Here is a 22,916-nt window from a genome sequence, read left to right as displayed (position 1 = left end):
AATAAATCTGAAAAGTACTGTATTTTATTAATGAGACCCCTTGAGTTACACACTCAAGTTGGTCATGTCACATATGGTGACAGAAATGGGATAGATTGGTTAAGTGTAGAAAGACACAGAAGGAAGGTAAAGCCCTGGATGCTGATGTCCAGATGACCCAAAGGAAAGGCATTTTTACACTACTGTTTGTTAGCTCAGAAGGGGAACAAGATGGAGGCAGGCAGACCCAGCAGGAACCATTGGAAAGGACATAAGGCGGGCAGTAGCTATGCAGAAGCAGTAAGATGTTTTGTAACTTTAATTTGGAATGATTCTGCCCATTTTATGATGAGGTTTTGGTTTTAACAACCCTCCACTTGCCCCAAGGGAAAGACAAAGTCTTGCTGGATTCAGGAGGCCGTCAACTCCGAATCGAAAACATCTAGTTAGTACAAATTGCAGCTGTACACGTTCCCTGAGTTGCACAGGATGTAAAGGATGTAGAGTCCTTCTCAGAGTGGCTGTGTTCAATTAAACTTAAATGTAGTTTTCCTAATTTCTGGGACCTCTTGAGAGTTTTGGCAGAAGCACAAGAAATTGTTACCGTTTGACAGATGGCATATATCCATAATAAAGGTCTCCTGTCTATCAGGAGCTGGTTGCTCACCAGAATAAAAAATGGACCTGTGGTCACAGCTAACTGAAAATAAGATGGAGAGAGACAATGAAATGCAGCTCAATTAGTTTATTAACAGAGTCCCTGAAATATCTGCAGATTCATGAAATAATACATTAAATATGAGAAGCAGTTTCCATAACTGGCCTTAAAGGAAAGAGCTGTAGAGGAGGTGGAGCTGGAAAAGAAACTTGGAAAAGAAAAAGAAATTCCTGTTGAACGGGACTGACATCTTACAGAAGTACCAGCGGGTATATGGAAAGAGAGAGGCTCAGTAGCAGAAGGTGGATTAGCCAGGGAAGAACCTCTTGGCCCTAAAACAGTTCAGAGAAGCTGACAAGCTGAATTTGAGAGCCTAGTTTTTCCAGCTTTTACTGAAGCTATCGATGATCCCATGCAAATCCCATATGATGCTCTAAAGTTTCAGTGTGTCCAGAGCTGAAGATAGCTCAGGACAGATCTAAACTGGACAGATCTAAACGAAAACTTCCCGAAAACAATAACAATGATTATGGTTATGGTATCTCAGTCTTCATGGGTAAATTTAAAGCAGAAGAATCATTCCTACAGCAGTTCAAGCCTGTGCTTCTCCAGATACACAGTCTTGGGGGAACAGTACATGGCAAAGGTGGTCTGTAGCCCCATTGTCCAAGGTCTTTTGTCCTGTTGAGGTAAATCAGACGGGCTATGTTAGTGCCTGGCCCAGAAGTTATTTGCCCAGATTCTGCAGGGATGAAGCAAGACAAACAGCTCTTCAGTGTGGAAGAGGCAGAAGGAGTAGAAGGGAGAAGCAGGGTGCATCTCTAGCCTGCCAGGTCACGCTGTTTGTTTGCTTCTGTGCTTTAAGTTCTTCTTTGAAATAGACCACATTGCTAAATCTCTGAAAAGCTATGCAGTAAGCCAGACACCTCTCTCCCTTCAAGGTGGCCTTTTGACAGGGTAGCTTTTAAAGGTTAGGAGCTAAGGACAGACTTTGAAGATTTACGACGTTTGGACTGTGTCAAGGAGGCAGAGTCTCAATGAGAGAGTGTGTCTCATGAAAAATTGCACGTGTGACTGCAACTGTCAGTAAGTACAAACAGGGAAGTTAAATGGGATACAAATTTGTCTGACACTTAGAATTATCATGTAGTAGTCTGTGTGTCCGTTTAGCTGTCTGCAAAGTGACTAAATCCAGAGAAAAAAATATATTGGCTGAAAAAGAAAATGTGTTCTGATTTGCAGTAGAATCATCGGGTATTTGGTCTTGACATATTCCTGCAAGATTTAAATCAAGATTCTCCATGTTAACGTGGAAATGAAAATGAACTTTCATAGGCATAGAGGAACTTGTAAGAGCTGCTTATAAACAAATAAAGCTGTGTATTATTATGTAAAATCTTTGGTTTGAGATCTTTTGCAGCCTTTTTAATTGTTACAATTTGCTTCAGTTTGGGATGTAACAGAATTTCAGACTCAATATGTGTATAGTCCTGTATGCTGCTTGATATGAAGTAGTACTTTAGTAATGAAACAGTTGCCTTACTCCTTGTAATAGTGACTTTCTTATCATCTTCTGTTCCTGAACAGAAAATAAATATTGTAATAGGAGAATCATCCTCTAGAAAAAGATGCATCATAACAAGTTACTATTACTTGTCAAAACGTCTAAGCATTTTCAAAATAAAGGCAATTTTTGTATGAAAGATCTTGTTAGTCATAGGAGGGAGAAAAGGGTAGCATGTAATGCAGTTTGAATTGGGCTTTGGATTAGTCGGGAGATGGAAGTATAGAGAAATGAGAGGTTAGATAACTGATCATTGGGAGAGTCAGTGAGAAAGCGCTTGGACCTTTCTATTTGGCATATGCAACGTCCTTAGAGCAGAAGCAGATTTGTATTTTGTTTTTATGCAGTGCTTGGCAAAATAGACCCTTGTCACACTCCAAAGAAGTTCTTTGCCATGTTAGTGTAGTGTAAGTAAATTTTCAGGAAGCCTAGTACAGGGAGAACGTTGTTTAAGCAGAATTTTCAGTATGATCTGAATTAATGCCTTTGAGGATCATGAGAAAAGTGAATTTTTAAGAGAGATTTTATCAGGAAAGACTAAAGACTTGGTTCGCAGAGATGGGAAGAATGTTTCATGCCAGGTTTTGGCAGTAAAATGAAGAAACTGTAAGCATGGGTGCTGTGTTGGACTGCTCAGAACTGGGCAATTGGGCCTTCTTCACAGCTTTTGGAAGTCTCCGTGCGATTACCTTTTTTTTTACAGTAAATTAGTTCATGACCTATAGCTTGTAGTCACTTGTTTCCCCCAACTGCTGGTGCCAGGAGTTCGGTCAAACAACAGCTCCTCTTGTATGCCTTGTAATATATATGCCAGCTTTATATGTTCTTAATGGCTTGAAATGATTGCAAGGCATCCAGACTCTGAGATGAAAGTAAAATATCGGTTTGAAAATCTGTCTGACTGTGAGGAGGTGCTCCCTTTAAATAAATTGTGGGGCACAATCAGCTGCTTTTCAACACAACAGCTTGCTAAAACAAAATGTTCTAACGGTTCCTGTACAGTCTATTGGACTGCTAAGATCCCTGTGTCTTTTGCCAAAGAAACAGGTACATTGCATTTATCCCATTCTCTCATAGTAAGACATGCCTGACAGTTGACATGTCACATTTATTTAAAGAGTTTGTCCTTATAGGGTGAGTGCTTTGGCTTTCTTTTTCACTTGGAGAATTGTCAAACATGGTGCTTTGCAGTATTTCGCTATTGCATCTTTGAAAGTTTGTGATAGTTGAAGTAACCTGGGAAGTACAATTCCATTATTTGGATAGTTAAAGTTCTTGAAACTGCTACGGTGTCTGGTATTAATCTACTATCTGGGTCCAGATATTCTAGAATTCTATTTGATTTCGCCAAATATTTTGCTTTTGATAACTTTTACCTGAAATCTTTCAAAACATTTAGTGTGATTATGCTATGTGGGCTAGATGCTTATACTCTTTATACAGGTAGTACATTGGATAAAACTGGTATTTGAAAAGGAAAAGTTTCTCTTGTTTTATTAATGTCTTCTGCTTAAGCACTTCTTACAGATGTACTTCTGTGGTCTAGCAGTCACATATATGGAGCTACTGATGATAACTTCATACTGCATTTAGCCTTTGTTATCCTTTGCAGTATTTATTTCCAAGAATTGTAAAGCATAAATCCAGGTGACATATCACTCAGCCCTCTGTTCTCCATTATACAGAATCACACCCCAAATTTTTCTGTAGTGTTTGCTATCTTTACCTTTCCATTAGTCCTTCACTTGTTAAATGAGTGACATGGCCAAGCTCCATTCATCCTTTATTCCAGTTAGGCTGAGTCAAGTTCTAGGCTGCTCATTTTTTACTGTGTTATTTTTCAAGCAGCGAGTCCCTATAACTGAGCTTGTTGATCCAGTAATCTCTAACCTGAGCAACCTAGTGTCGCTTTTAAGTTGGCCCAGCAATAAGCAGAGCTTCGGACCAGGTGACCTCCAGAGGTCCCCTCCGACCTACGTTATTGTATGAATTTATCTTTTGGGTAGTTTCTTATCTTATAAATCTTAGCTTTGCCCATTTTCCCATTTGCAGACTGAGGGGGTTTTTGCACATTAATGCAAATGTCATTAATTTCTTAACAAAGAAAAATGAGAGAAAGGGATGTTCTAATATGAACAAAAGTGTTTAATTTTTTGTTCCCACATGGAAATTCTGTGATTTTTATACTGAAAACCACTGTTACACTTTTTTGAAAAGCACACCATTTATTTCACATGGAAAATAATCAAAGCCAAACTGCAAGAGTGATTATTTTTGTCAAAGCAATCACAGTCCAGCTTCCAAGCAGTCATCTGAGCGGTGAGACCTGTAATATTCCATTTAACTTAGCATACAGGTCTCTTGTTTTTTGAGTGTCTTTTCAGAGGTGCCTCCCCCAGGTTCACTGGAACACCCAGGACTCCATTCTTTGGGCTCTTATCTATTCTTAGGTTTACATTGAAAACTGCACTTAAACAAGAAAATATTTCAGTAACTTCTCCTATCATACTACTCAAGCAGAATTTTCCACGTGTGAATTTGTCAAGGATAAGGTCAGGTCATTATTCATAATTTCCAATATTTCTTTCTGAGGATGTAGTCTATAATACACCTTGGAAGGTCTGACATTGAAATGGGCTTGTTATGATTTTCTTTGTTCTGTCCCCTCTACAGTAATGATGGTGTGCATCTTGTCCTTCATTAAAATAAGTTTCAGTGCCCTACAGTTTTTTAATGGACCTCACCTAGCCTACCGTATTAAATGAAGATGTTACTTTTTTTTTTTACTTCCAATTCTGTTTTCCTTTGCTTTCAAATAAATTTTAGGGTTTTTTTTTTATTAGTTTGGAGTTTTCTGATTCTTAAAACTGAAGACAATTTAGCCTTCCAATCATCTGATATAGTATCATTTTGACCTTGCCTAGTATTTCTGCTGGCTCCTCTGCAAAAGCATGTAGTTCTTATTTCTGTATCCATGCCCTATCTAGAAATGTATTTTTTTAATGAGGTATACATTTCTTTTTTTATTCTGGTGGTTTGTTTAAGGGCAATTAAGTTCAGAGATCATATCACTAGTGGCCAGGAAACTTTGCAACACTCATCTCTATACAAGCCTTCAAAAAAGAATCTGCATATGGCTAAACACAGTTCTCATGCATGTTTGTGTTGGCAGTAACTGGAAGGTAATAAAGGAAAATACTGAGAATGCAGTTCTACTGTATTAGCCAGAGATGTGCCTAATAGCTCTGGGGCAACTGAGGGAGCCCTTAAAATAGGGGATATGTCCCACCAGCCTGCTGGTGAAGATTTTTAGTAAGAAAAAATACTAATAATAAACAAAAAGCCTGTGCTTTTAAACCTTCCTTTTAGGTTCTGATGCTTTGCCTGATTAAGTAGTCCAGTGATTTCAACTTTTTGAGTACATTTTGCGCAGTCTCTTTTGGATTAGATTGTGTCCCATGGCAAAGTAATTTCCAGCCATGATTTCTCTTGAGGAATATAAGTAACAGGAAATGTAATAAAAATACACTGTAATGTAAAGGTGAAGTGTGTAGGATATATGCATTTACCAAACTGTTTTTATAATGTGTGGTAGATGGTTTCCTTCAAAAGTTTTTTTCATGTGTCTTTAAAAAGTTACGAAACAGAAAAAAAACAGTATTGTAATTTTACTCAAAGGCCGTAGCAAGTGAGTCTTCATACCTTTAGTGTATAATGATGCTGAAAGCTTTCAGTAGAATTCTAGTCATTAATTCATAATTACCTGCTTATGCTATTAATATCATTATCTAGTATTGCTTAATTAATATTGTCTAATATTGCAGTTAGCACCCTAAATGTGCTATCCACACCCAAGAAAAAAAATCTGTTGCAAAGAACTTAGCTTCTGTTAACAGCAAGGGTCAAGAGATGAGAACTGCAGTGGAAGTGGCAGTGCTATTAAGGTAGGAAGGCAAGGATTATAGAAAAAAATGCCGCATTTTTGTGTACTCTCTATTACAAAATATGTGCTATATTGCTGTTGGTATCAGGGTTCATGGGTAAAGCAGTTCCCATTTCCCTTGGCCCTTCTTCGAACCTGATTAGGAGAAAGGCTCTCCAAACAAGCCCATCGTTATCTTTTGAGGAAAGCGTTCCCTTTAGTTAAACCTAATTTTCTTTGCTAGGTGTGGTCACCCTGCTATTTATGCACAAACTGTATGGACAGAGAAAATCAATAGAGACAGTTCTGTCTCTAAGCACCAGCATCTCCCCAGCAATTAACCTGAAGTCCCAGGACTGTACTAAGCTGTTCCGGTCCTCAGGGTTATGATGAAAATCTCTCTTCACCTATTTTCAGTTCTGCAATCTTACATTTTCTCCTTTTGCATGATTTGAAAAAATGAAGGAACTGCGATATCTGCCAAAGTTCCATGTGGAATACTGACTTTCTATGATGGAAAAATCTGTTCTGCACAATAATTACTGGAAGTCAAGTCCATTTAATCTGCTCAAGGACTTTTAGTATTTTATGCTGTCAAGAGGATTTGGGAGACCTAGTCTCTCCCAAGTTTGTAGAATGACGTTCTTAGAGAGGTCAGAGGTGTGAGAGATGTTAGATTGCTACATATATTGGGTGGCAGAGTTCCTGGCATCTTAGGTGCATATATATAAAGACAGAATATAGACTACAGTTTCTTGTGACTATCAAGGCTGGCTAAGATGTAGACGAGGGAAAACCGTTATACAGCTTTCCTGTTTCTCTTTAGTAACTTTGCCCCACATACTTTTTCGAACCTCTGAGCAGTTTTTTCCCTCCCTTGTGGCTCTTGTTGAAGCGGATAAGACTGCCGCAAGTATTTCATCTTTTTTTCCTCTACTTTATTTTTGTTTTTCAGATCTTCCAGCTGACACACTAACAGAGAGGCTTTATATGGTTTTCTATGAAGAAAGCCACAGCATGGTTTCAGTATTCATTTAGATTTGTAAACTCTATCACACCATGACCTCAGTCTAACTTTTCCTTTCTCTCCCTTCCAATTTTCAGTCGACTAGTTACTTTTCTTTATCTCCGAAAGTGGTTCTTACTTGTTCTTCTACTGTTGCAGCCACTGCTATTGTTTCTGGTTTGAATGTGGCAGAGGAAAGGAGCCTGCAATGTTTCTGTACCTGTGAAAGCATATAGCACAAAGTTGGGAAACTGTATGTTTTAACTGAAAAGTCTTGCTTTTTAATGTAATTAATAGGAGGTTCTCCTAATTGTCTTTAAAAAAAAATTATCTGTGGAGCATCCTCCATTAAGCTAAACTTTGAATACTCCTTTTACTTTTCTCCAGTTTTGTTTATGTGTTTACATGGGCTGAAACCTGCATGCACAGATTTTAGATATTTATTTAAATTTTGCCAACTGCAGTTTGATCTCTTGCAGAGACCACAGTGGTCCCTACACCACAGGTTGAAGAACACTGCTTGGAAAATTTAGCCTTCAGTTCCTGTTTGGTCATTTAGTTAGAGAATTGATGGGTCCAAACATAGAGTTAAGATTTTTTGGGGAAAGGACTGTTTCCTACTATATGTTGTCTGGTGCAACTCGTAGTAGTACATACCAGCTCTTGAGGACAATATATTTGTACAAAAATAACCAAAAATATTTTCATTTTGTTCAAAACCCTCTACTGTCTTGTCCAGCTTGTGATTTTCTGGCTGACGGAGGCATGTAAATTCAACTCGCAAAAATCCTTATATATTTGAGTAAGATCCGGATATGATGACGGAGGATCTTTATCTTCTCTACTCACACATGCCTGGATCATTACCTCTGACTCCCTGTAGCTACCCAGTCCACTTCCACAAAAGTATTTCACCTGCTCAGTTTTTGCCCATTCCTTGTAGCCAACACTGTGGAGTCAACGATATCTAGATCAGAAATCCTAGACAGTGCTCTTCAAATTTCTCTTTCAATTTCACATAAAGTCACGTAAACATACTGTTATTACCAATAAGATTAGACCATAAACTCCTAGTAAAGCAACAGAATATGCTATATTGAGCTGTCAGTTATCAAAATGATAACAGCTCTAGATGAAGTATTCCTGCTGTGAAGGAAGTGAGAGTTTCTTTGGAGTCTTCTATCTCTAGGCATGTATTGATTTGTACATTTTCCAAAATGTTGCCTCTCCTAGCTATTACTTTAAAATACGCAATATATTCTTGAATCTTCATTTACATATCAGTGATTATTCAGAAGGAATCTTCAACTGCTGTGTTACCACTTGCTGGATAGCAGTGATTTTGTCTTTCTTGCTAGGTGTGAATACTTCTTACTGTATCACATTGCCAAATGTGAATATAAAAAAAAAAAAAGCTGATTGGATCCCTTTTTCGAAAACATGCATTTTTTTAAATGGTTTGAAGTTGACTATGTAAAAGATTTTTCTGTTTTAGAATTTTTTAATACTTCATTTATTTAATGTCTCCTGCATTAATAGGAGTGGCTTTTTAAAGACCAAAACAAACCAGTGTTTCACTTAGAAATGTCCGTGGTTTATCCACAATATATCTGTTCAGCTTACCAATGTTTATAATAAGTATTTCTCTTACTTTCTAGGGTTTTCTTTTATTTTCTTTTTTAAGGCAATTGCTTGTGTAAGCAATTTTGAAGTTAAAAATTGTCTTATGAACGCTCTGGATGGAAAACAGTTACTTGGTACTGCGTGATGATGAGTCCACTGAAGCTGTTCAGGTTTTGCAGGAACCAAGAAACAATGAGCAGCAATCTGAAGTTTAGATTAAATTATTCTGTGTCTTACAGGGACTTGCAAGAGGAATTTACAAATTTCCAAGTATGCAAAGAGTGGTATATTTTTTCTTCAGAAAACTGCTGTTTGAAAAGAATCTTAGCTATGGTACATTCGTGATCTACTGAGTTGCCACTAATAAGTAATCCTTCATGAATCAAGAGCTGGATGTTCAATTACACCCTTCCAGGAATTTGCCATTTATTCTGTGTATAGTGTCTTAAGTTAGGTCTCATTTTCTAGGCCTATAGTCCTTTTGATTTGTATCCTATAGTTGTATCCTCCGTAGCTGACTGAAAAAACACCCTACATTAAGAGAGATTCACCACGCATGTGCCCAGAGCATATGAAAAATCTTCAATTTTTTATGCCATGTAGCTGGCATGCATGAGACAGGTTATTGGTCACAACTGATGGGAACTGTATGGAGAGGGTGCTGTTGACAGGAAGTGCACATACTGCTCATTGAGGGGCTTTGGCAGGGAGGAAATGAGGGTCCTGCTGGTGGATAGAGGCAGTGGGCGAGAAACTGTGAGCTGTCGTGGAGCAGGGAGAAGTTCCTAAGTGCTCCCAGCCTGGAACCAGCTGAGAAGCTGCTTGCTGAGATAGCAGGTGCTGGGAGACAGAAAACTTTGAGTCTGTTCCTAGCTCTGCCATTCACGTAAGATCTTAGCCAAGTACCATCTCCTCCTCGTAACTCCCTTTCCTACTTCATCCATCTCATGTCTTTTGTATAACGTTTTTAGGTTTGCAACTATCTTTCAGTAGGTGTTTACCTAGAGCAGCTGACTGAACACAGCGTAATTTTTAGCTGAGCTGTGGAGTTAGGAACAACCTTGTCTTGCCTGTCCATCAAAGTTAAACAAGTACTGAGGAGTGGGAGAGGCTTGAACAGAGGCACCTGGCTTGGATTTTTTTTTTCCAGTTTTGTTCCATTTTCTTAGCACATAGTTATGTTCCCACAGAATCACGGAATGGGTGGGGTTGGATGGGAGCTCTGGAGATTGCCTAGTCCAACACTGCTGTTCAAGCAGGGTCAGCTGCAGCGAGTTGCCCAAGACTGCATCCAGATGGCTTTTGAGTATCTTCATGAATGGAGACGCCACAACCTCTCTGGGCAGCCTGCTCTAGCGCTCTGTCACCCACACAGTAAAGAAGATTTTTTTTCTTATATTCAGACAGAACTTCCTGTCTTTCAGTTTGTGCCCGTTGCCTCTCGTCCTGTCACTGGGCGCCACGGAGAAGAGTGTGGCTCTGTCCTCTTTACACCCTCCCTTCAGATATTTATATATGCACTGATAAGATCCCGGTCCTGAGCCTTCTCTTCTCCAGGCTGAACAGTCCCAGCTCTCTCCCAGCCTTTCCTCATAGGAGAGATGCACCAGTCCCTTCATCATCTTAGTAGCCCTCCGCTGGACTCGCTCCAGGAGCTCCATGTCTCTCTCGTACTGAGGAGCCCAGAACTGGACCCAGCGCTCCAGACGTGGCCTCACCGGGCCTGAGTAGAGGGGAAAATGCAGGTTCCAACATAGTCATGATGAAAAGAGGTCATGAGTTACTGAAGTATAGACAGGCACTGTGCAATATTACTATGAAAAGAGATAAGAAACACTACCCAATATCTTTTTATTAGTTTGTGTATTTAGCGTTAGTGTATATTCAGGCGATTGGATCTTTGCCTTGGCTGAACTGTGGTCTTGGCAGACATGCCTTGCGTTTAGCCACTGACCCTGCCTGTCACTGCTGGTGGGCCTGGGAATAACTGAATTGGAAGGTTGTGTTCTTGTGAATGAAAAATATGCAAGTAAATGGCACTGTGTTTTACTCAGTCTCTCCTTATCAGATTGCTTCTGACCTCATCTGAACTGCTCCCTTTGCCAGAACTGAAATTGTGTGTGAGAGGAGACAGACTTAAACCAGTGGTGCATTAATGCAAACATTAATAGCATGCCTGCAAAGAACTGTCAAAATGAATGACAAATTACTTGTTCAGAGATGCTTAGTGCAATTAGGAAAAAGAATGTCTTAGTGTTTGCAGAGTAACCAGGAAGGCCTTTTGGCTCTTTTCTAAGAGGCCAGTAGCAGCAGGGTGTGTGCTGGCGGTTTGATTGCTCCACACTTTAAAAGAATGCTTAGTTTGCAAAATTTTCATTTCCTGTTTTTTATTCCTCAGTTACGAATTCCACGTGAAACCTAGAAACCCTCTTGGTGAAGGTCCAAGCAGCAATGTTGTGGCATTCAGTACTGAATCAGGTAAGGACTTCCAAAGGTCTGTCCATCATTTACAGTGGCTGTTCAGAAATCACTGATGATGCGCTCAGCCACTTGGGAATTAGTATTTAGTATCTTCAAATTAAACAGATAATGTGATCCTATGGATAGGATCCTAAAACTAGATTCAAAAGATTTGTCTGTGCCGCTAGTTTCCTATGTGTTAAAAACCCCTCGTTTTCTGTAGGTTTTATTATGCAAGATCAAGAATAGCATTTCTAGAGAGGAGGTGAATATGGCTTATATTGGAATCTAGAGCGTTATTTACTGGTCCACGGAGTAAAAACTTTATTCACATTTTTTAGGTGACTAGCATCATCTGTAAACTGAATTTTTGTTACCTTGTGTCTGCTGTATCCGTGTTTATGCACCACTTTTTGTCTGGAATATATGAAAGCAGTGAGACCTTAGATAGTACTAAGCATACTTGGGCTCTCTTGCTTCATTGTGCATGTTTTGTTTTGTTCTTTACTACTACTACAGATTGGTTTTTGCTATTGAGCATGTTATGGTAGTGCCCGGGAAATGACTATGAGATCAGGGCTCTATTGTGCGAGGATATAAACTGGCCAGACTGCAGGAGGAAAAAAAAAAAAAAAAAAAAAAAGCCAGAGCACAGAGAGATCAGGTGTCTGGTATTCGCTGTGAAGAAACTTACTTTATACTTAAAGAAGGCTCAGTCATTTAAGATTAATATTCCTGGCGTTTCTGTGTCTATGAAACTCATCTGCGATAGCCTGGAAAATTTCTGAGGAACATAAGGTTATTCTTTGGGCTGACATGTTTATATGCACTTCTGCTACCTTTTCAAAAAGACTACTGTGTAATAAGTAGTGTTGTTTGACTCAAATTAAGGACTGAGAAATAGCAGTTTGGAAATGCTGAAGTCCCAGTATGTGTTCTTTCATCCTGTTTACTCTCCTGTGAAACTGTTAGAGAGGAACACATAAGCCTATTTAGAGAATTGGTTGGTTCCCAAGTCGTACCTGAATCAGAGAGTGCCTTTGCTTCCCATATTCCAGTTTCCAGTGCAGCTGACTATAGTTGTTGACTTTGTACAAGCAGGATATTCTTTTTTGTGTAGATCTGGTTATTGCTTGATAGTACTCCAGGACCGTATAAAAACAATATGGATTTAGCCTCTTTAAAGGGGACGTTCTCAGGCAGCATTTTGAGCCAGGTATCACAATAGTCCTTACATAGTCCTCAGTCAGGGATGAATCAGAGTTTTGGCTGAGCAGGGAATTAGCCAGGGAGGAGTTCAGACTATGCCTCACATATTTTAAAACTGTGAATACACTCTTTGTAACCCTAGGCTGTTAAAGCTGAAAAAATGTTTACGCTGAATGCAGTTTTCATGAATGACACAGCTGACTTTCTGTCTCCTCTTCAGTTTGTACAAATTAAGCAGTCAGTTTTGTTTTTTTCTTAATTGCACACATCCTTTTCTCACTTTAGAGCTTTCATATTAGAGTTTTGTGTTGCAAGTATTGCAGAGGAGTCCTTTTTATTATTTAAGTTTTGAAATTGAAATCTGAAAAAAATGCTGTAAAAGTGATTTTTTTTACTGGTAGCAGGTTTTATACTCTTGATTTCACTGACCCTCAGTTTGAGTGGTATCGCACCATATTACTTACATTTTTAAAAGCTCATTAATGCAGTAGTTTCACACAATGAGGCAAGAAATTTATTTCTTCAGTTGAATGCAAAAAATGTAGAGAGCTTTGCTTTCCAAACTCTTTGTTTTGCAGATTATAGCTTATGTCATGTACAGAAAATAACTTACTAATGCTTTTCCATTGAAATAGCGGGAAAGTTCAGTATACAGTGTCTGACTGAATGTTTATTTTCTTTCCCCAGCGGACCCAAGAGTGAGCGAGCCAATTTCAAGTAAGGTTTTTATGTATAGTAATAGTGTATTCTGATCAGGGATTTTTTTCAGAAGTGAGATGATAGCATTATCTTATGAGGGAGGTGGCTGTACTGTGTCAGTTAAATGAACCCTGGAGTAGAACAGCATTCGCATGATTTCACTCCTTCCACCTGGACTGTAAGGAAATCATGCCAGGCTAAATGTTTACCGGAGCAGAACACAGTCAATGTAATGTGGTGCTCAGGTGGCAGCTACGAGGGCTTCACACCAAGGCACACACATGAGAAAAGACAGCCTCATAGTGTCTCAAGCCTGGTCATTAAATGAAAAGAAAGCTCTGTAAAATGAATAAGCTGTTTTGCACTTTTGTGAGTGAGTTAACGGAGCACACACAATTCAGAGGTTACTATTTATCTGTCATTGTGCTTTTGAAAAATTGTCTGCTTCTGAAGGTTTGATCCAGCTCTGCTTTAGGCCACTTTGAAGACCCTTGCTGTGTTTGGTGGGAGGTGGATTGAGCTTTTGAAGAGCAGCTGAGATCCGTTCAAGAGAACTGGGCTGCTTTTTGTATTTGTAATGGAAATCACTTTGACAAACATGAAGTATCTTTTCTTTCCGCCTAATTCATGACACTTGAACTTTTTGTTTGTTTGTTTGTTTGTTATCGCATACTGTTTGCTGGGAGTTGACTTTCCTGGCTTCAATCCTCTGAAAAGCAATGACTGTATCACACACTGTAAATAAGAGCTTTGCCAAACACACAGACATTGTCCCCCTACCAAGACAATGCATCCTAGAGTGAGCTGATTCCAAACTGACACCGCTGACACAGAGAGCTGAAGCTGTTCACTGCATCAGTCTTATCAGCACACTTTGGTGCTTCCCTAACATAGCTTTCAAAAAGTTGACTAGTACTATTAGTATACTCCAAGATACATTCCGCTCTATCAAGGTTTTAATTCTGTTTATCTAAGTATGTTTGTCATACGTAATTTCATATGCCGTATCATACTTAAGCCTCTTTCTTCCTCTCCTGCAGTGGGAAAGGATGCTATCTGGACTGAAATCCCATTCAATTCTGACACCTATTCAGAATGCAAAGGGAAACAATACGTAAAGAGGACTTGGTATAAGAAGTTTGTAGGTGTGCAGCTGTGTAATTCTTTAAGATATAAGATATACCTCAGTGACTCGCTTACAGGTAAGAGACATTCAGGTCAATGTCGTCCACATTATACACTCCTCAAGATATGGGTCCAGAACTAAGAAGTTTAACAAGATTGGCTCTGCTGAAATGTAATCAGAGATGTTTAATCTATTCCATAGACAGATTAATCATAAATATTAATCTGCCTGTGCTCAGTAATCATGAATGCAGTTGATACCAGACTTTCCAAGACTCACGAGTTACTTCTCTGTGGTCATCATCTGTTGTACAGCACCTCTTAGTATCCTGGGGATCATACAGAATGTTTGTAAAGACCAGGTCTCTGCTGGGGAATAGCTTACATTGTTAAGGTGCCAATCTTGCATTTAGAAAGTGGCCCAGGATAGTTCTTGATGCAGGATTAGGGCCTAATTTTAGCCCATGATTAGAGCTCAGTCATTCCCACCCCATTTGGTAGACATCTGGTTACTTCGTTATTGTGGGGCTTATTTTAGTATGTGTTAAATATATGGCTTCTACTCTAATTAACAGGTTTTACTCACCTGCTTTTACGTTTTGTTTTCACATTACCCATTTGTGTTTATGATCTCTTTTTTTTTTCCTCCTTTTTTTTTTTTTTAATATAATGGTTCATTACCAGCAGCAACATCCTGGCCTTAGTTTTTCAAGCATTGTTCAGTGTAGTAAGTTCACTAAACAGTGGCGTATTTAAAGCCTGATCGCTGTTCTTTGTCCTGCCTACTGAGAATGGTTTGATCCTGCTCCTTCTAGAACTTCAGTGTATCCACAAGGAGGTTCATATCCAGCTGTTACAGAGCTTTGGTGTTGCCTTCCCGTGTATTTACTGACAAGTTTGGGCACTGCAGTTTGGAGGAATCTGTCTTCCTCCCTTCAGATCCCCTGCAGCACTTTTGAGAGTGGCTGAGCTTTATGGGGGCTGTGACTAGGGCGGGCAGACATCCCTGGCTTTGTCACCTGGCTGCATACTTGACTCAAGTGACACATGCTGTGTGTAAGCTGAGGAAACAGCTTGCAAAAAGTATTTTTCAGCTAGCTGATATTTAAGCAGTATTTTGCATCTCGTGTGGATTGTACAAGCTGTATTTAGAAATACTTAGTTTATAATCTACCCCAATCTACCCCGAGCACCTGACTTTCTTGTGTATGAGGTCTTTTACCTGAGCTGTATTGACAACTGGTGTTAGTATAGCATCCAGACTGCAGAGAATAAAGTAGATCTGTGTATGGGAAATGTCTTTGAGTGCAAGTTATATTCTTCAAATTGGCAGATATATTCTTCAAATCGGATTGAATCAAATAGGAGAAACAGTGGTTGAAAGAATCAGATGTATAACCCAAAGCTGCCCCATTTCAGAGCTCAGCCCCTCACAGGAGCAGGGCTCAGTAGTCTCTGTGTGTGGAAACAGGGGTGAAAAAAAGAGCAGAGCGCGTAGGACAGCCCATGCCAATTTAATTATAAGTTGCCTGGCCTTGCACCCGCCACCATTCCCCCATGAGCAGACAATGAAGGAAAGCCCTGTCGTTAATAGTAAGTGCAATACCTCACCGTAAATAATATCTTGGCAAATCTGTGAATAAGAGAGACTGTTTTGAACAGACGTATCATTCATTCACCCATTGCTGTACTAACCAACTGTGATCAAATGACAAAAACTGGCAATGAGGCACAGCATATCACAAAACTAGCCAGTAGAGGAAATAGCATTGCTAATCTAGCAGGACTAGACTTCAGCCCTAAATCAAGTGAATTAACACTGCACTGAAAGCTACTTCAGTCTTAGAATGAAAGTTTAACATAACAGCAGCCCATTTTCCTATTTTCATTAGATTGTTTTTGTTCTTGCTGGAAGACTGGAGATTTGACTTGGCTGGGGAAAGATGATGGTAGCCACACTGTATTCATTTCACTTGCTAAGCCTGGTTCTTGCACTTGAACTGTTAAAACCAGTTGTCACAATATTTGAAGGAATTTAAATGTTTATGTAAAGGTAAAGCCATTCTGTGTTTTTCACCACTCTTTGGTAAGTGAGACTGATATGGCACGGACCTCTCTATTAAAGCGGGAGAGTTTCCACTTTGAAGCCAAGCTTTTGTTCTGACATGTTGCACTATCACGCACTGTCTCATCGCGCCCCTGAGGCCAGTGGAAGTACATCTGCGAGGCTGGGCCAGCTGGGCCACGGCCGATCGTGAAAGGCCGTGCTGAGGTCTGAGTTCCATGTTGCACTAAAAATATCTTCGGAAGCTTTTCTGTTTAAGCAGGGTAACGATCTTGAAATGTGAGTGCATTGTATGTGTACTCTTGTATAAGGCAGCCAACAGCCATGTCTTTCTAGGCTGTTTTTTAGCGTGCATTCACACTACTGTTGTTGCAGAACTCACAATGGGTAAAACTGCATCTGATTTGCTTAAGACCATCCATAATGAGGGAACACTTACTTAAAAAAAAAAAATTAAAAAATGAAGTATTACATTTACTTTATGCTAGAATTACTATTCACGGAAGAGTAAGGTGAATCTAGTCATTTGTTACCTAAAAGTTTTTCAAGTATGGTCCTTATTATGGAAATAATTGGACAGTGAGAATTTAGTAGATATTCACTGAGAACACTGCTAATTTATGTATAGCAAGTGCTTGAATTATGCATGTTTTACATTGTGGTCCAGAAGAGCATACAAATATCTGAAAGTTACTGTTCTTTTGTTAGCCATATAAATATCATTTTTACTCTGCCTCTAGTGAAGAAAAACTGGTCTGTTACACATGCCAGTACTGTTCTATAAACCAGCATCTACTGCTGACCTCATTTAACAGTCCTCCAGAGCAGTCACTGTAAGCATTCCAGAAGATCAGGCCACCAAAGAAAAGTATTTATTGAGGAGAGGAAAATATTAAATTTTAAGTGTGACCTTCAACAGCCATGGGGAAAAAAAAATGCAGTTTTGGGCAGCCTGAATGTTCTTAATTTCAGACCAAAAATTTACCAAGAGAAACTCCCTCTGACCAGTTCTCCTATGGAAAAAATATGCCTACAGCCAAAACTAGACAGTAATAAATATTTTTCTAAAGCTAGTGCAGAACTCCATGCACAGAGACTAGCTAGAGGTGAGAATTTTTGGCAAAGTGTTGAGCAGATCACAAAAACATAAGAAAGGATGTATTGTTGGTAGGTTGCTACTTTATTAGGAGAACTTCAGAGAGGAGCATTATAAGCCACCTCACCGTCTCTCAAATGGCCAGACTGGCACAGATTGAAGGCCACCAGAGTCCCAATGTCTAATGAGTAACTGGATTTTCTGCTTAGCTAATACTTGAGGACTCAGCACGGAGCCTATTTCTACATGCTCTCGCTGTTTCTTTCAACTTCACAACTGGAAGCAGCAAAGGGTATGAGAGGCTGCTTTGTTTTGCAAAGCTATTAAGTCCCTCATTCTAGAGGGAGAAAGATTTACCTCTAAATCTTTTTGGTTAGTTTGTCTCTAAATAACCGGAGGTTGAACTGATTAAGAACAAGTGCTGTGAAAGGCATTCAGAAAAGGCAGTAAGTTTATCTGAAAATGTTTCCTGCCAAGGCCCAAGAAGAAAAGATTGCATGCTTTCCTCCATCTTCTGAACTGAATTTTACTAAAGTCGTGTGAACCGAATCGGTAAAGATCTCTCTGTCAAAACTATCTCACTGTAAGTCCTGTTATTAGCTGATAAAGACAGCCTGTAACGTCAGCACATGCTGCATGTGGCACTTGGGAACTTTTCTTCCACTTAGTTGCAGTTAAGTGTTCTGTTAGCAATCCTGCAACTAAACATGGGCACACCTATTCTCTGGATAAGCAGCTGCTGTACCTCGGTCATGTATTTATTAGCTACATGTAAGAAGATGGTGCTGTATAAAGCAGGACTTAGACAAGTTATGAAATGGCATATAAAACCATCTTTGAAGATACCCTGGCCTTCCTGACAAGGGTCCAAACCTGCCTTCCAATAAAATCGGTGGCAAAACTTACTCCTTTTTGTTAAAATCAGGATGAGGGTCTCAATCAGAAGAGAATTTCACTTACTGTATGAAATATAAGGACGGGAAAAAATACGTTCAGGTATTAGATTTTGCCCAGCAGTGGATACCAGCAATTGTCTGCTGCTGTGAGCACCGTACTTGGAGTATGGGCCATAATGTTCCAATTACAGATATAGATCCTGAGATAAAAAGACTCTTGGCGTTCAGCTTGGCTTCACAGCGGAGCTAGCAGTACAGACCATTAGCTCTGATGGTTTTCAGAAATAGGCCTCCCTAAAGTTCATATGGATTTTCAACTTTGCTGCTTCTTTGCTTTCAGGAAAATTTTATAACATAGGAGACCAGAGGGGCCATGGAGAAGATCACTGCCAATTTGTAGACTCATTCTTAGATGGAAGGACAGGACAGCAAGATGATCTACCAGTCAAAGATGGTAACGCCTGTCTCTGTAGCGAACCTTCGCGATTCCTTTGTTTGTCCGGTTGTTTTTCCTGCCAGTGGATTCAGGGTCCATTGCTGGGCTGGGCAATGGAATGAGACTGTCGACCTTCCAGGCAGAAAAGAGTCGAGAAGGTTTTGGAGATGAGCAATGGCATGTTAAAAGGTTATGATTTGGGTTCTGTGAGGTAGTAAACAGCCTCCCTCGTATTTAAAACTTTCCAACAGAGTATTCACAGTTGGTATTACATATTTAAACCCAGCCACAAATTTGAGTTTACAGAGAGGCATGAAGTGTTATGCTCAAACTAGCAAGGTTGATTTAAAGTGCAGTAAATCATCAGTTGGGCTTTCAATAGCTTTATTTAGTGATAATGAGAAACTAAGAAGTTTATTACTGGAAAATGTAATTCATGCTGCAGTAACTCTGTGTACTAATTCAAACCAGGTGCCTAGAATTCCAGCCTGGTCTAATCAAGTAGGCATGGGACTAAATGTCCTGAAAGCAGCTGTGACCTGCTTAGCTATTTTTCCTCTCTTGTTGCTGAGGCTTGCGTATAAGAAAATTGTACCCTTCTGCCAGCCGAACTACTGCCTTCCTCGTGTACAGCCTTATCAGTATGGTGTAGTCCTATCCCTTGTGGAGTAAGAGGATAGGCTATATAGCTATACCTGTGCATAATGTAATATCTTACTGAGAAAAACACCAACAGTTTTCAATACAGTATCGGTGAGTTGACAAAAACCTATGTCGACATAATGCTTCATTTATAAAACATCTTACAGAAATACAGAAATGTGTGGTGGGAGTTGTGTGAAAACAGTGCAAAGAGATTAAACTCCAGTGCCTAAATCTTTTACCAGTTTTTCAAAATGCAAAATAAGTAAATAATCTACCAGGTGATTGATGATTACGTGGATTTTTATTTTTTCTAAGAGGGCTTTGCTTTCCCTTTGCCAGCAAGTGTTGTCCATTTGTAAAGGTACCTTGTTTGTATTGGGGATTGTCTGAATCCATTTTGGCATTGCCACAACAGTAGACAGCTCAGCTATATCAGATTCACATTTTTAAAATATTTTATACCAAAAAAGCTTTTATAGATGTTAAAAAAAAAGCTGTCTACCCTGTAAGCTTACAAAACATTGCCAACCAATTTGGTTTTGACTAGTAAGTAAGTTTAATGGACTATTCATGAGCAACTGGAATCTCATCAATCATGTTCATTTTTTAGGGGGGGAAAAAAAAAAAATCCCTATCTGTAGCCTTCTGTTTCTAGTAAATGAACTGAACGGACAAATTGCTCACTGCTGCTTAGACCCCTCCCTAGCTCTAGCAAGAGGTTGCATTCGTTCTTTTCAAACCAGACCTAACAATGGATATGTTTGATCTGAAATGCAAAGAAGGTCTGGTTGGATAATTGCTCACTTACTTACTTCTTTCTTTAACATCGCATAAATTGTTTGAATTGGAAATATGTATATTGTTCTACAGAATGACAGATTTAAAGGAGGAGGTAAGAGCTTTAACTCGAGGATGGGGACAGCATGTGAAATATCCCCAACTGGCAAGTTTTATTTGGGTTCACTGTAGTTTGAAGACTACTGCACTGGTACTACTTAATTAATCATAACAACTTTGCAAGGAGGAACAGAGGCTACCAGTGACGGTTTCAGCCTGGTATGTAGAGAAGGCCCCAGGCAGTGGCAGCAGGGCATTTGCCCCTTTCCTTGCCAGCACCACCACTGTGTGAATGCTGGGAGCAGAAGTCTCCGGAGAAGCCAGGCCATCCCTCTCGGTCCTGTTCTGGGCTGCGGTGGTCCCGAGCACTTCCCCTTTTTCTCATTTGGTGGACAAATTCCAGTTGCTTCGCACTGCTCATCACAGTCTATGTCTGGCTTAACAGGGGCAGGAACTAAACCCATCTGTGGCAGGTGGCTCAGTGATTAGGTCATCTGTGAATTTAATTGCACACAGAGTCACAGGGAAGTGAAAGGAAAGTACTGTCTTACGCAAACAAAACTCTATTCTCTGTTCTAGGATTTTTCAGGGCAGTTCGCCAGGAACCCGTCAAATTTGGAAAAATAGGTGGCGAGACTCACATTAACTATGTTCGTTGGTATGAATGTGGAACATCAATACCTGGGAAATGGTAGACATGACATGAACTTGGTTGAGAAAGAAGTCCATCACTATCCACCCCTTCCAACTGCCCAAAGCAAGCTCAAAGATGGAAATGTTTATGGTATGCCTGTCATGTAAACAATTTTGCTAATGTGTAATGGTTTATACAAATCTAATGGACAATACTGCATTAATTGCGTAATAGCATAGGCTGCTTACTGTAGTTATCCAGTTCTACAAATTTGTTTTTAGGTTACAAAAAAAACCAGGTTAAGGACATGGTATAGGATAACGTATAGGGAAGCTGGCTCCCTATTCTTGAGGTATGGTTTATATGGTATTTTAAAAGATATGCTGTGTGTATATTATTTATCACAATGTTGTAATAAATGTTTAAGGCACAGTTATGGCAAAGTTGGTCATGGAATGCAATGTGCATTAGTTTTAAATAGTCACTGATTTTTTTTATTGTAACGTAAAGTGCTATAAGTTACCTGTCCAGATAAATCTGTAATGTCCCCCCCATTCATAAATTATAGAATAGAAGAAAGACCCTTAATTTTTTAATATCATCTTGCAACCAATAACCTTGAAGCGCTTTCTCCTTAAGACAGTTCATACTCCTGCCAAAAAAAAAAAAAAAAAAAAAGAAAACCCACAGGTACGCTTATTGTACGTGCAGCTTTAAACGATCAAGTTAGTGGGTTGGGTTTTTTTTTTCTTTTTTTTCCATGTTTGCTTTCAAATGCAAGCTTCAATTCTGGCAAAACAGTATGAGCAGCCTATTGCTAAGAAGTTAGAAACACTTGCCTGTTTAGCTTGGCAGTGCTTTAGTGGGTTTGTTTTGTTTTTTTTCTGTAATTACAGCAGACAGGTATGTATGTACGTGGAAAAAAAAAATGCAACTGGTCTCCACTGCCCTGGCTTTTAAATAAAGTATACTGTTTTCAGAGGTTTAGATTTAATAATACTTCAAAGGCCAAATGTATATATAGTGCAGGAGAATTTGGAAAGCTATATGAAATGCAGAAGGGAGCCCCCTGTATTTAAAACTAAGCTAATAATAATAGCACAACTTGCTTTATAACACAGAAAAATGTTGTTTAAAAATTGTTTGTTGTTGGGGGAAAAAGGGAAAATAGTGATAAATGAACTTTTAAAACTGCTTTACATTAATTTTGATTAAAATCTCTCCCAAGCTACTTCTTGTACTGCTTGAACATTTATGAACTAAATAAAGAGATGTAGTTTTTTTTAAAGGTGTTATTCATTACACTACTAATGTATTGAAAAAATATGAACAGGAACACTAAGATATATATATAGTAGAAATAATCATTTATAGAAAATACCTTTAAAGTACATTGCAGGTACACTGTACTACTACTAATAAAATATTTTTTAATCAAATGTTTTTCTTAGTGTTGTACAAAAAAAATAGTTTCTGTGGTAAATGCTGTTTCAGGAAGCAGTTCCTTCTGGAACAGGCACATGCTGAATGGTTTGCCCAACACCGGCTGTGTTAGGTCTGACAAGGTATCAGACAGCCATAATGACATATTATTGCTTACTGGACATATTTGCATTTGATGTAAAAGCAATATTAATGGTGCCTAAGTTCAGAAGTACTTTCACTCCCTTTATTTCTTAATTTATGAGAGTTCAAGAAGCTTGCCCTGATTTTTTTTTTTTTTTTTAAAAAGGAACCAAAGTCCCTACTCTTAGTTTTATATGTTCCTAGAATCCCTAAGATGGAAAATATTAACCAGGAGAATGTTTTGCCCTTTCCTGTTGTATGGTCTATTGAATTTGTTACAGCTCTTGATCTGTTTTTTCTTGGCTCAAAATGGAGTCACTGGAATTGCACTCTCAAGTTTTTCCGGTGGCAAAGAAGCTGTGGTAAGTTGTTCCTTTTTAAGAGTTTTTTTTTTCCCCCCCTCTAGCTTAGTTATTGGCTCAATCATTCAAGTCAAAAACCTGTTCTTCTCCCTCCCTTGTTAAAATGAAATGGTTGCGGGGGGGGGGGGGGGGGG

General features: G+C 39.1%; 1 protein-coding gene across 30 annotated transcripts in view; it reads left to right on the top strand.

Annotated features, from left to right (window-relative positions):
• The window catches only part of ABI3BP (ABI family member 3 binding protein), a 184,898-nt gene extending 162,607 nt beyond the window's left edge, over positions 1-22,291 (top strand). For all 30 annotated transcript variants that reach the window (XM_068907074.1, XM_068906917.1, XM_068907057.1 and 27 more), the window contains 5 exons: positions 11,151-11,230; positions 13,109-13,138; positions 14,161-14,322; positions 18,643-18,756; positions 20,800-22,291. In XM_068907074.1, the coding sequence (XP_068763175.1) occupies positions 11,151-11,230; positions 13,109-13,138; positions 14,161-14,322; positions 18,643-18,756; positions 20,800-20,915 (502 nt within the window). In that variant the 3' untranslated portion in view covers positions 20,916-22,291. The remainder of the gene's footprint in view (positions 1-11,150; positions 11,231-13,108; positions 13,139-14,160; positions 14,323-18,642; positions 18,757-20,799) is intronic.
• The last annotated feature ends 625 nt before the right edge of the window (positions 22,292-22,916 follow it).

Source organism: Struthio camelus, chromosome 1 (genome assembly GCF_040807025.1).
Source record: "Struthio camelus isolate bStrCam1 chromosome 1, bStrCam1.hap1, whole genome shotgun sequence".
Lineage (NCBI taxonomy): Eukaryota > Metazoa > Chordata > Aves > Struthioniformes > Struthionidae > Struthio > Struthio camelus.
Note: the sequence above shows the minus strand (reverse complement) of the source record. Positions and strands in the feature narration are given on the sequence as shown.